General features: G+C 47.5%; 1 protein-coding gene across 5 annotated transcripts in view; it reads right to left on the bottom strand.

Annotated features, from left to right (window-relative positions):
• The window catches only part of kif21b (kinesin family member 21B), a 90440-nt gene that overhangs the window by 51155 nt on the left and 24285 nt on the right, over nucleotides 1-15000 (bottom strand). For all 5 annotated transcript variants that reach the window (XM_042088252.1, XM_042088256.1, XM_042088254.1 and 2 more), the window contains exons 2-5: nucleotides 8876-9098; nucleotides 6472-6654; nucleotides 1473-1622; nucleotides 810-938 (exon numbers count right to left, since the gene is read on the bottom strand). In XM_042088252.1, coding sequence (XP_041944186.1) covers nucleotides 810-938; nucleotides 1473-1622; nucleotides 6472-6654; nucleotides 8876-9098 — 685 coding nt within the window. The remainder of the gene's footprint in view (nucleotides 1-809; nucleotides 939-1472; nucleotides 1623-6471; nucleotides 6655-8875; nucleotides 9099-15000) is intronic.

The raw sequence follows: 15000 nt of genomic DNA, 5'->3' as shown, positions 1-15000 counted from the left end.
GAGGAGGAAGTGAATGATGAGGAGGAGGAGGAAGAGGAGGAGGAAGTGAAGGATGAGGAGGAGGAAGAGGAGGAAGATGAGGAAGAGGAGGAAGAGGAAGAAGAGGAGGAGGAAGTGAAGGATGAGGAGGAGGAGGAGGAGGAGGAAGAGGAGGAAGATGAGGAAGAGGAGGAAGAGGAAGAAGAGGAGGAGGAAGTGAAGGATGAGGAGGAGGAGGAAGAGGAGGATGAGGAGGAGGAAGAAGAGGAGGAGGAAGTGAAGGATGAGGAGGAGGAGGAAGAGGAGGATGAGGAGGAGGAAGAAGAGGAGGAGGAAGTGAAGGATGAGGAGGAGGAGGAGGAGGAAGAGGAAGAAGAGGAGGAGGAAGTGAAGGATGAGGAGGAAGAGGAAGAGGAGGAGGATGAGGAGGAGGAAGAGGAGGGAGATGAAGAGGAAGAGGAGGAGGAGGAGGAGGAGGAAGAGGAAGAGGAAGAGGAAGAGGAGGAGGAGGAAGTGAAGGATGAGGATGAGGAGGAAGAGGAGGAGCAGGAGGAAGATGAGGAGGAAGTGAAGGATGAGGAGGAGGAGGAAGAGGAGGATGAGGAGGAAAATGAGGAAGAGGATGAGGAGGAAGATGAGTAGGAGGGGGAGGACCTTTGAACCCCAAGCACGACCCCCGCTGCCTATTAAGAGAGTAATGTTTGAGGATGAGGAGGAAAATGAGGAAGAGGATGAGGAGGAAGATGAGTAGGAGGGGGAGGAAGATGAGGAGGAAAATGAGGAAGAGAAGGGAGATGAAGAGGAAGAGGAGGAGGAGGAGGCGTTCTCACCAAGTGTGAGCAGACCCTCATCTGGCACAGGTAGATGGTGAAGATGGCGTGGGAGCGTGAGCTCTGGGCGTTCATCTGCGTGCTGGCTGTGGTGCGGGACAGAGCGCCCAGCTTCAGACACTGCAGCAGCTAACACACACACACACATACAAAGATAATGGTGAGCCACCACACAGACACACACACATATATGTGTACACATGCATACACACACAAGCAAAGTAATAGAAAGGTAAATAGCACACACACAACAGTAACTGATACACTGACACACACACACACACACACACACGTATGTCTACACGCATACAGATAGAGGTTAATAGGGGTCACACACAAAGCAGTCACACACACACACACATACTCATTCACACAGCTATGCATTTTCACTCACACACAGTCATATGCATTTTCCCTCACACACAATCATAGGCATGCTGGTGCAGCACTAAGAAGGCTTCAGAAGAGACTGTGAGTACTATGGAACATGTGCCTGGACCGAAATAGCCCTTTCAGGCCAGATAAAGATGCAGCCACGCTGAGCAGCAGCGATGGGAAACATGCTCCCAGAATACAGTAACATTAGCTGCATTCTGTGCATCTGAAACAGGAGCTGCTCTTCATGTGCACTGAATGTCACATCACACACACACACACACACACCTCCTCCTCGGAAGCAACGAGGCGTGACGTGACACCGGTGGTGTAGATGCTACCGCTGCTGTCTTCGTGGATCTTGATGTTGGACTTCCTGCCACGGGACTCAGGATCACGCGAGCTGTCGAACAGGTCCAGGATCTCCTCGTTATACAGCTGCAGAGACCAGACACACACACACACACACACACACAAGCATATAAACATGAGTATACACATTTCACACAAATATTAACAGAGGCACACAGAAATACTCTCTCACTTCAGATCCTCCACACACACACACACACACACACACACACACCTGACAACAGGATGATTTAAGACAACACAGCATTCTCCCCCACTGACCACAGGACCACACATGCTGCCAAACCAGGTCAGGAGGTTATGACCTTTAGTGATGACCTTTGAACCCCAAGCACGACCCCCGCTGCCTATTAAGAGAGTAATGTGTGCTCCTTTTGGAGAGGAGGAAACGTGATAGCTAACTTACAAATAACATCAATCCTTCACTGAAGCACAGGATAGTCATTCATTAACTCTGACAGATTGATGGAGAAAGAGAGGGGGAAAGAGGGAGAGAGAGGAAGAGTTTGTAATACTTATAAATGTTGTTGACATTAGTTTCTTGTAGTTTCTATAATATAGCAATGGCCCTTTAGCAAGTTCCCCAGGGAGAGGCAGAGGAGGCACTCTTACAGATATTTGGATAATTACCATCAAACACACACACACACACACACACACGTCAACACCCGCAGAGAATCTGCTGCGCACACCACTAGCCTGCCCTTGGCACAGACAGCACTGAGGACTATTACACAACTAACCATATTACTGCACTCCGAGTCTCAGCACAAACACACAGAAAAGGAGCTAATCCTCCAGCAACACTCCATCTCTCCCTCCTACAGACTATATCACTCTCTCTCTCTAGCCTTCTCCATCTCTCTCTTCCATCTCTCTCTATCACTCTCTCTCTAGCCTCCTCCATCTCTCTCCCCATCTCTCTCCATCACTCTCTCTCTAGCTTCCTCCATATTTCTCTATCTCTCTCTATTACTCTCTAACTTTGATTTCTCTCCATTTCTCTCAAACATTCCCTTTACATCCACTGCTCTGTCCATCACCTGATTATATTTGACATCAGCTTGGACATTATCCAGAAACCATGACCTGCTGTCAACACAAAAGAGGAGAGAGAAAGGGAGAGAGAGGGAGAGACAGAGCCAGAAAGAGAGAGAGAGAGAGAGAAAGAGAGAGAGAGAGAGAGCTTTCCTCAGCGGTCATCAAACCCTCGTCCTGTCCTTCTCTATTCATCCGTCCTCATTTAACAGAATGGGACATGTAGCTGAGTCACCTCAGATCAGCTGATAATAGCGACCTATGAGACGATCAATAGCACTGTAGGACAGTGAGACGCGTCCCCACAGCAGACAACACGTCCAGTCACATTAGCCATCATGGAGAATGGAGCCGTGTGGCACTGACCCCCACTCAGAGGCTCTTACAGAGAGGCATGACAATTGAGTTTTTGATGATTGATTTAGATGTCCGCCAGGTAGGGGCGGTATGCCCGTTTTTGGTGTGCCCGTTTTTTTGACTTTGCCGTTTTTGGTGGAGGTAATTACTTAATTGGCCACTTAAAACGCCAGCTTTTGTCAATGCAGGAGATTCAAAGTTTCGTGACGCGCGGTTGTGGCTGGTGGCTGTTGTGAGCCTTGCGGTCAGGTCTGCTTTATAGTGGCATGTAGCCTAGCCATGAGAGACCTTTATATGTTTTGTCTCTGTTAAATGTTTGTTTGTCATTTTCGTTTTACCTCACGTCGGGGGCGACGTAGTGTTTGATTGGGATTATGGACTATATTTGCATTATTTTTGTCACGTTGTAAATAAAACACTGTGGGCCCTCTTAAACCTGCTGTCTTGGCCTATTTCACCTTCACCAGACGGGTACCCCTACTACAGCCACCATCTATACATTACGATGCTATCTTCATCCATTCTGCAGATGATGAGACATTTGAACTTAGCCGTTTACTTTCTAAGAATTTCATGACAGTAGTGTTATGAGATGCTCTTGGAGTGAAATCAATGTATCAATGTCAAATACAACACTTTTACACATCTACACACCACCGCATGTTTGCATTCACATTCACACACACACACACACACACACACACACTTGGGTGAGGAATCTCACAGGGTGTTTCGTGGGTCGCGCATACAGGCACGTCTTCAGCCGTAACACACACATACACACACACACAAAGTCGAGCTAATCAAGGGTCCTGCTCAGGCTTATTATAGAAACAAAGAAAATTCTGCTCTTACATACAGTAGACACACACACACACACACACACACACACACACACACACACACACACAAGCACTGAAGCATCTCTGTGGTCAACGAGCTCTCAACCTACATGCAGTCACTCAAAATAAGTGTCGTATGTTGACTAGGGCATAGGGATGATGTTTTCTGTATGTGTGGGTAAATTGGTGGAGGGGAATATGTGTGTAATTCGTACCGTTGTCTAGCTGGAGTGAGTGGGCTGGCTTGCGGTTGTATCTATGGACTGAGTTTCTCCCTTTCTCCGGCAGTGTATGGGTGTGCAGTGGAGCGACAGGCTACTGGGACGCAGGCTACCGAGAGCCAGTGGATCACCGTCGCCCCGCCCCCAAAGGACTGGACTGTGCTAAGGACACTGGTTGGTGGGGCTGGGGGTCGTTTTATTGACTGTGCTGGTTTTGGTTTATTTTGGTCGGCGTGGGGGACGGCCGCCGACCAAATTTGATTAACTTTTCCCTCTATCTGGTCAGACAGTACACCCACTCAGAGGGGTAGGCTAGGACCTCGCAAGCACCTCTTATTAATGTACGGTTTTGGTTGGGTGGGGCTGTAAGCTTAGTAGTTAGGAGGGCATGTATGTGCAGGACAGGAAAGTGTGATTATTTAAAAGTGTGGCATTGTGTGGAACTGTTGTATAATTGCTGATTCTCCCATTTTCACCTGTGTGAATATCCTTGTAGTGACTGTCTGTGTGGCAGGGTTCTGGGATTTGGTATCCCCTGAGTGGTGTTACAGCATTTCTTTTTCTTTTGTTTTCATTTGAGTTGTGGTTTTCTATGTGGATGTATAGTGTGAATTTTGACTGCATTTTATGTGTGGCTCCCAAACGACTAGTGGGTGGCTGGTAACACTAACCTCTTCGTTAAGATGTAAGCCTGGTGTACACGTGGGCGGGCGGGACTCATGTTGTGTATTGCGGAGGTGCTGCTCATTTTTGCTGAATGTGTGTGTGTGGCTGCTGACCCTTGCAATAAAATTTGTAAACTGTAATCTGACTCTGGTGTTGTGCGTCTCAGAGGGGATTGCACCGGTGTTAGATAGACGGCATGACATAAGCAGCAGTAAACAGAGACCTAGATGAGCAGGAGCACTGATGCACCGCCGAGAGTTGAAGGAAATACAGCCAACGGACAGAGAACAAACCAATTGCATTACAAACACACAAACACACACAAACAAACCAAAAGCTTAGAAAACCAAACACATATAGTGAAAAGGTCATAATAAAACAAGCATATAGGGAAAGGGTCATATCAAACCAAACATATAGGGAAAGGGTCATATCAAACCAAAAGCTTAGAGAACGGGTCCTAACCAACCAAACACATCTAGAGAAAGGGTCAGAATATACCAAGGTCAGGAGTTCAATTCACTGGCAGTTCAGTTCCCACAGAAACACAGAAAGTTCCCTGAAATGCAGCCAGTGTTGGATAAAAGACTGTGTGTCAGGAGCTCCATAAACACAGAGAAATACAAACTTACACTGTTTGTCCAAAATGGAATTTGACAGAGGAGTGTGAGAGACTTTTCCAACAGTTAGTCTTCTTAGAGTCGGTGAGGCTGAGATAGAACTCATAAACTTCCTCTGAACTCTCACTCTCAGGAACACTACACTATCTGCCTTAAACTTCAGCTCACATTTCACCTGTTACAATGGGCTTTGGGCCGAAGGAGCCTTAAAAAAGACCCAGACTCTCTCTCTCACACACACACACACACACACACACACAAATCTACTCCACTACCACAGCTGCGTAAAATAAATCTCACAGGCTCTTGGACTCAACTCCAAGAACGGGGAACCAACTTTGAGAATATGCCAGCGTATAAGAGAGATTTACGCTTGCCCTTGGCACCTGCGCCTCAAAGCTGGGCACTAACTTTAAGAAGGTGCCAGAATAACGGAAAGATGTATCGCTCTCCTTGGCAGCGTCGTCTTAGAGAATATGCCAGCGTTAAAGCATTGGGTTTAGATTGGCTCTCAGCTCAGGAGAAAACTGGCCATTAGCTCTGAGGGCTGGCCAGACAGGGAGGTGGATTTTCGACGTCCCCATAATACACTCATCTAGGACCTGCCGGACTTTAAAACAGAGGAGGAGGAGGAGGAGGAGGAGGAGGAGGAGGAAGACACACAGAAGAGACGTCTGGGCACCAGCACACACCCGTTTCCTGGCACAGGAAGAGACTGTGAGACGGTCTGGAAGTGGGGAGTATGAGAGACAGCAGTCTAGTGGTGCAGAAAGAACGCTCTAGGGCAGCACACTGAGAGAGAGGGGTTTGAGAAAGAGTAGTTTAGCAGTGCAAAGAGGGAGGGGGGTACCAGACTGAGAAAGAGTAGTTTAGCAGTGCAAAGTAGCTTGATGAGCAAGTTTGAGAGATTGGGAGCATTAGGCTAGGGCAGAGCAGTTTAGGGGTGAAGAGAGAGGGTTTGGGGGTACCAGACTGAAAAAGAGCAGTTTAGGGGGGCAGAGAGGGAGTTTGAGGGTGCAGAAGTAGAGGGCAGAATGTGGGAGTGAGACAGCAGTGGGGCTTTAGAGCACTGAGTCGGGGCAGTTTAGAGGAGCAGAGAGCAGTTTTGGGGGGGGGGGGGGGTTGGCAGACTGAAATGGTGTGGTGTCGGGGTGCCCCCTTGACCGCTCACCTCCAGGAACTGGGCGCTGACTTTAAACTCTGGGGCCTGCGTCCCTGCCGCCTGGGCGTCGTCACGCCGCTGCTGGATGCCCTGGAACAGCTGGTGCACGGCGCGTGGGATGATGCCCTGCTCCTCCGCACTCACATTCATGTCAAAGCCCGTGCCCATCGTGTACGTCTTCCCTGAGCCCGTCTGCAACGACACCGAAAACACACTTTAGACACATCTCACACACACACACACACACACACACACACACAGAACAGCATAGGATTCACATGCTCTTCAACTCAAAACTGGCTTTACATATCAGATCAAGGTCAAACAAAACCTCATATGCTATGAATATGGAATACAGCAGGGACCACAGCATGTTTGCAGTGGTGTCTGTGTGTATGTGTGAGAGAGAGCGAGCGAGAGAGAGAGAGAGAGAGAGAGAGAGAGAGAGAGAGAGAGAGAGAGTATGTGTGAGTGATTACAAAGTGAAACGTGAAGTGATGTTCTTGCACCCTCTTTGTGTAGTATATAATTATGCGCTGCCATGCCTGAGGTACTCCACCCAATTAAGCAACATTAAGATAAGAACAGATTACGGTTCTTCCATCCTAATTAAAACTCGGCAGGAAAGAAAAGCGCAGTGACAGATTTTAATGATAGGACTGTCTAGACTCATCACAGGAGACAAAAACCTCAATAGACACAAACATTTTAATGACACTTTCCATTATAGTTCAAACAATGTGCGAATGCAAATTCATCTAAAGTTACTACATGTAAAATTAAGATTTATCTTTATATCTATATACATATAGTTCCTTCCCAACTTTCTCCCAAGTCTTTTTGCCCTTTGTTTAGGTTGCTTGTTTCTTTGTTCAGTCTAAACAACGTCATTTGCCTGTGTAAAGTGTTATCTTGTGCAGAATGTGTACTTATTTTTGTCAGAAGGAGCGGCCTTGTTACATGAAAATCACACACACACACACACACACACACACACACACACACACACACACACACACACACACACACACTGCTGTGTTTTATTGGCCCTGTAATCCGTTTGTGATTTCTGGGAAGGGAATTCATTAGAGCATCCAGTCATTTCATAGCTCTGAGTCCTGGGTCGGGACAATTATACAGACAACACACACACACACACACACACACACACACACACACACACACAGTCATTTCATAGCTCTGAGTCCTGAGTCCGGACACTTCGATTTTACAGAAGTGCAATTAATCACGCTCAGCCAAAGCATTCATTCCACTACTACAGACAACATACAGACACACACACACACACACACTTTATAACCCACACACTTTATAACCCACTGGCCCAGTCTTGCGGTCTAAGCAATTAATGAAAATGGGACCATGGGAGACTGAGTGTGCATATATGTGTGTGTGTGTGTGTGTGTGTGTGTGTGTGTGTGTGTGTGTGTGTGTGTGTGTGTGTGTGTGTGTGTGCACATACCATCCATATGCACTTCCTGCATTTCGCTCATACTTCCTGCATTTCGCTCATACCCCCTCATCATTCTACCCAGCCTCCTTTCCCACTCTTTCTATTCTATTTTGTCTTTCGCTCACTCCGTCTCTCTCACTCCGTCTCTCTCACTCCGTCTCTCTCACTCCGTCTGTCTCTCCCTCTTGATAAATCCTCTAATTTCTAAAATGCATCCTGTTTGCAGGTCTCTGCCAACATTCATCCGTACCTGTCTGATGGGGCACTCTTAGCGTTAGCTTCTTAGCTTGTACACACTCTGTCTGATGGGGCACTCTTAGCGTTAGCTTCTTAGCTTGTACACACTCTGTCTGATGGGGCACTCTTAGCGTTAGCTTCTTAGCTTGTACACACTCTGTCTGATGGGGCACTCTTAGCGTTAGCTTCTTAGCTTGTACACACTCATACCTGTCTGATGGGGCACTCTTAGCGTTAGCTTCTTAGCTTGTACACAGAGCCAAAGCTGTAGCTGGTGCTTTCTGGTAACTCAGTGGATGTATGAAATGCTATGTGCTCTGTGGTTGCACCTCCACCATGCTATGTGCTCTGTGCTGTCTGATGTGCTGATCGTAAACATGGCTGAGGATGTACAACAATTATTATGCTCTTACTATTTTACTGAGTTACCGGAATGACCAGCATGAATTATTTAGAGAATTGCAGTAATGGATAATGATTCTGTGTGTGTGTGTGTGTGTGTGTGTGTGTGTGTGTGTGTGTGTGTGTGTACAGGGAAACCTTTCTGTAGGCAAACACAAAGCTTCAAAGAGCTTCAAAACAGCTCCAGTGTGCTTGTTTAGTGAAGAGTGTACTGTGTGTGAGTATGTACAGTATGTGTGTGTACGTGTGTACGTGTGTGTGTGTGTGTGTGTGTGTGTGTGTGTGTGTGTGTGTGTGTACCTGTCCGTAGGCGAACACTGTGGCGTTGTAGCCCTCGAAGCATCCCTCGATGAGTTTGTGGACGCATGCCCTGTAGATGGACTCCTGCTGGGCGTCGATGTCGAACACAAAGTCGTACGTGAAGGCCTTGTCTTTACCCAGAAGCACCTGGGGCTCACCAGGGGTCACCAACGTGCAGATGTGACACCCCTCAATCTTCTCCTTCGCCATCTGAGGCCGGATCCTGCCAGACAAAACACACACACACAAACATGTTAGAGGATCAGATCAGCTGTGGTCATTAAACAAACACTCACAGGACACAAGCGCACACACACACACACGTGCGCACAGACGCACACACACCACATCATATCACATTTGAGGCAGACATCTCTGCTCATCAACAGCCCCACACACAGACTCTCTAGAGAGAAACACACACACAAAATCTCATTAAAGGATCAGCTGCAGTCATTCCATTGACACAGACGTGCACACGCAATTACATCCAAGCTACATACCAATGCCCATCTCCAACACCCCCTCCCCACACACACACACACACTCTTTAGCTTCCTTTCAGCAGACACAATGCAGATGGGTCATACACAGCTCAGAACTGGTCCTAAAGCCAATGCTAACAGCTGGATTAGCATATGATGCCAACACGCAAACAGACAACCCCCACACACACACACACACACACACACACACACACACACCTAATGAGCAATTAACTAATGATCAGATGTTGGTGTTTTTCTTCAATTTACACTACACAGGATAGTGTATCATTCCTCTTTCTTAAGTGTTCCGTGTGTAACCACAAGTTGCTCTGAGAATGGCCCTTGGAACAGAATTGGATAAAAGTCTGCCAAATGAATAAATGTAAATGTAAAGAAACAAACAAATAAACAAATTCAAACAGGTTGTTATAGCAGCTGCCTCCATGAAGCCTACATCATGCACACACACCACCCACACATATACATATACACACACTCTGTAAGGACAGGGAGGATCTTTCTCTCAATAATCCATACTGTACACAAACAGGCCCAGTATTGTTAGCGAACTAAAATAGTTCACGTTGACGTCTTTGAAACAGTATCCTCAGGCGTTCGGAAAACAAACACACCCGCACACACACAGATGCAAAAACAAAAGTGGTCTGGGTCCAGTGTACGCAAAACAAAAATTTGCACAAAAAGTCTCTCTCTCACACACAGACACACACAAGCTTCACATCAAAACACACAACACACTTCTATTGCGCCGCCCCCCCCCCCCCCCCCCCTCCCCAGACACACACACACACACACACACACACACACACACACACACACACACACACACAACTGCCTCAACTGCCATTCCACCCACACCTGGAGACATTAGCTGTGAACGCTGACTGGAGATGCTATCGCTAATGCTAACAGGACTAGCCTCCACTCAACCGCTGTCTGAGCAGGTGATAAGCTAGCGCTAGCAGGAGAGAGGAGTTGTTCTCCCACTGACCAGCTGTGACAGGAAACAAGAGAACCATGAATAATCAATTCAACACACACACACACACACACACACACGCACACACACACACGCACACAGCAGGCCACTAGGGATGCTCTGTTGCTTCTTCTGTCCTTCCAAGGTCCACCCATCCATGAATCCTCCAGTCCATTCCAACCACAAACCCAGGAGAGTTACACACACATACACACACACACACACACACATTTATAAATGGACACAAAAACACACTTGCACATCTACAGAACATCATTCCAAGCTCAGACATACAAATGACAACATACAAACTGTACAAATACACACACACACGCCCTTTCCTCATTAATGCCACTTATATCAAACAGTGCAACAGATAATGTGCATCACTTGTTCACTACAACAAAAGGTCAGTGTTGTCTGCTTGCATCTGTGTGTTTATGTGGTGTGTGTGTGTGTGGTAATGCTGAAACAGAGGTCCGTGTGTTATCTGTTCTGCCTGCTTTGCATGTCCACCCACAGAGGGCATGAGAGAGGAGCAGTCCGATGACATCATCATGACCAGATAGCTGCTGACTCTTCGTCCTGGTTCCTTCCCAGAATCAACCACTAGCTACCTGGATCAGAAACCACACAGAACCTAACACTAGCTACCTGGAGCAGAAACCACACAGAACCTAACACTAGCTACCTGGATCAGAAACCACACAGAACCTAACACTAGCTATCTGGAGCAGGAACCACACAGAACCAACCTCTGGCTATCTAGATCAGGAATCACACAGAACCAACAACTGGCTATCTGAACAGGAACCATGCAGAACCAACCACTGGCTATCGTGATCAGGAACCAAGCTGACTAAAGTGCTAGCTACCTGAATCAGGAATAATGGCACGTGATGATGGCACACTTGCTTCCACTACACCCCTCAAGCTTTGGATTTGTATCAACCCCCACACCACCCTACCATCACCCACTCCCTCTTTCTTTCTCTCCAAATCCCTCTCCATCTCTCTATCCTTCTCTTCATCTTTCCTCTCTCTCTCTCTCTGGCTCTCTCTCTCTCTGGCTCTCTCTCCTTCTCTCCCCACTCTATTCAATGTGGCTTTAATGGACTGATTGTGCTGACCCAGTGTTCCCAATCCACAAAATGCCAGTGTTATGAAAAAACAATAACAGTAATGAATGCATGAAAGCAATAAATAGTTGAACTGTATTAACTTGGCAGAAAAAATAAATAAAATTCATGAAATGCGCACGCACACACACTCCTCTCTCACACACACACACACAATATTCTCTCAGAGACACACAAACAATCATTGTTCCTGTAGTCTGATGTCCCATCTCCCTCTCACTAGGATTCTATTACCCAGCCGCCACCCATCTGTCTTGAGTTTGAGGTTATAATGCGGGCCGTTTTTACTTTGGACTTGGTTTGCTTTTTATCTTTTTGATAATAAAGGAAACTTAGAAATCAAAGTTTCTATCTCTAACCCCCCATCTCTCTCTCTCTCTCTCTCTCTCTCTGTCTGTCTCTCTCCCTCCCCCCATCTTTCTCTCTCTCTCCCCTCCCCCATCTCTCTCTGGCTTTCTCCTCTTCTCCAGAGACATGATGATGGCGACTAAAAGGAACATAAACAGGATCAGAGAGTGCTGACGTTCAGGCAGCAAAACAGGAAGGCTGACGGCTCTACGGGCAGAGGCACGGGAACTGGCAACCAATCATAGGGCAGGGTGGCGTGGGGGGTCTGACTCACGCAAAGCATAGCATGGGTTTGGGGTGGGGGTGGGGGGGTACTGCAGGTCACAGCACAAGGGGCGGGGGGGGGGGGGGGGGGGGGGGCAGTTACAGTATCCAGTGCCATGCATGTAGGGGGCATGTTGATGCTGCACGGAGGCAGCCATGTTTTCAGGAAATGAGCGGAGCTGGCAGTGTCAGGAGTCAGGCCACATAAACACAGCAAAGGTGGGTCAGCCCTGCTGGACGCCGGTCAGGGAGGAAGAATCCCACCACCACACCACGCACGCACTGCGGTCAACGCAGGGAGAGGTGGGGTGGAGAGAGGGAGAGAGGGAGGAGAGAGGGAGGGAGAGAGAGAGAAGGAGAGAGAGAGAGAGGTTGAGAGAGAGAGAGGGAGAGGAAGAGGGAAGGAGAGAGAGCAAGAGTGATAGGGGGTGAGAGAGAGAGAGAGACAGAGAGAGGGGGGGGTGAGAGAGAGAGAGAGACAGAGAGAGGGGGGGGTGAGAGAGAGGGCAGGTCAACATAGGATCAAAAGAGCATAGAAAGGGCAAAAGACAGACAGAGAGATAGAGTGAGTAGATGACAGTCAAAGAGACTGAGAGAAAGAGAGAGAGAGAGAGAGAGAGAAAGGATGGAGTGTGAGAGAGAGAGAGCAAGAGAGGGGGAGGGAGAGTGTGTGTGTGAGGGGATGGGGGGGGGATGAGAGACAAAGGTGATCCATACCGCCACTCATCTCTCTTCTGCTGCCAAGAGTCAGACTCTACGAACCAAGGGTCAACCACTCCTGTTTCCGTAGCAACACGGAGCTGCGGGGGGACACACTCCCTCCCTGCCAAAAAGCCCACTGATGACCAGTGCCCAGAGAGACCCCCTCCCCACTAACAAAGCAGCGCTTGTCAAAGCAACCCTGTTACACACCACACACGCACACAAGCAGAGTTTCAAACAAACACACACTCGAACACACACACACACACACACACACAAGTCATTGCATCAGCCTGCCTACAGTTCTGGCACTATGTGAAGGGTCGCTTCTGTCATGTATGTGTGTAAACAATCCAACCAGCTGGAGACAGTGGTGAATCCTGTGTGTGTGTATGCGGGTGTGTGTGTGTGTGTGTGTGTGTGTGTGTGTGTGTGTGTACCAGACATCTCCTAAGGGTGAGGCCAGGGCTGGAGAAACTGGGTTAGACGGCCAACCTACCCTAAAGGACAAAGGGTCCAACATCTCACAACACATAACCTCGGAATGAGATTTCTTTTGTGTGTATATTTTTTACAGTCTACGGTGTGTACTTGAAACTGGCTAATTGATAATTGTGAAAAAAAAACAAAAAATATTAATATAATAAAACTAAACTAATACAAAATATTAGTCGTTGGTTTCAGCTTGTTTAAATTTTATTGTTAAGGCCCTTGTGTGTGTGTTTGAGTCATGTGTTTGTTTTTGTGTGTGTGTGGTGTGTGTGTGTGTGTGTGTGTGTGTGTGTGTTTACGTTTACTTTTCCAGTAAACCCCCCCCCCCCCCCCCCCCCCCATCTTCTACTCCTTCTCTTCGTATCTCTCTCTTCGTCTCTCTCTACCCCATCTCTCTCTCACACTCTCCCTTCGTCTCTCTCTCTCCCCCCATCTCTTTCATCTCTCACTCCTTCCCTCCATTGGAAAAACAGATCAGTGGGTCAGTGGGGGAGGGGAGGGGAGATGGCCCCTCGTTCATTTCCTCTCTCAAGATAACACAGGGGCTCCTTTTTTCTCACACACACTCTGGAGACTCACTCCCAGTATTGGGCTGGTCCTGCACAACACACACACACACATTTTTTTTCAATCAGATTGAAATGAATCTGATTAAACATTTCAACCAAACTGATGACTTGAATGCTAAATAAACTGTTTGGAGTTTAATCTGCGTTTACATGGAACAAGCTTTTTATCATTTAGAAGCTCCTAGTCGTATTGCCGCCATGGAAACTCATTTGTTTACGTCACTGTGCATCATTAGCACATAGGGAACATCTACGCAGAAAAAAGAAATGTACTCCAACAATCAGAATAGTCAGTCTCTCCATCCGACTGAAAATTTAGCCGGATCGGGCCGAGTCCGATCAGTTGAGGTGTTCACATGTTCACAACAGAACATGCTGTTCTAGAATGCCACACAGGAGAATGGGCCTTAGATGCTCAGGGACACGTTTTACCTCACCAACCAGGGTCTTATGGCATCAAGGCAGCCACCAGCTAATATTTGTTGTGTATGTGTATGAGAGAGAGAGAGAGAGAGAGAGAGAGAGAGAGGAGAGAGAGAGAGAGAGAGAGAGAGAGAGAGAGAGAGAGAGAGAGAGAGAGAGAGAGAGAGAGAGAGAGTGTGTGTGTGTAAAGTAATCCTTAATCAGCAATGAAGGTCATTAGTCAATCAGCAACTTCCCATCAACCAACAAACACACAGTCGGAGGGCTTGGTGAAAACACACACACACACACACACACACACACACACACACAAGCACACACACACACACACTTGGGTGGCCATGTATCCTGGGACTTCAGATATTCCAGTCCACAGGAAGTCAAACAGACACATCTATAAACACACACACACACACACACACACACAGACACACACACACAGGAAGGCCATGTGGCTGGAGAGTGAAACCAGTCACAGGCATTAACTCGGTCCAGAGTACGTACGCACACACACACACACACACCAGTGCTGATATGTTGACACCTTCATGATGATTTGGTCACTCATAATGCTGAGTACATGTCTGTTTGGCTTAGCACACACGCACAGAAACACACACACACACCCATTCAAACTGCTTATGTGATAACACCTCTTACATACAGTATTTCCAATCTACTGACAATGCCGAGTTCACCA

Source organism: Alosa sapidissima, chromosome 4 (genome assembly GCF_018492685.1).
Source record: "Alosa sapidissima isolate fAloSap1 chromosome 4, fAloSap1.pri, whole genome shotgun sequence".
NCBI classification, from domain to species: Eukaryota; Metazoa; Chordata; class Actinopteri; order Clupeiformes; family Clupeidae; genus Alosa; species Alosa sapidissima.
The sequence above is the reverse complement of the archived record's forward strand: the minus strand, read 5'-3'. Positions and strand labels throughout refer to the sequence as shown.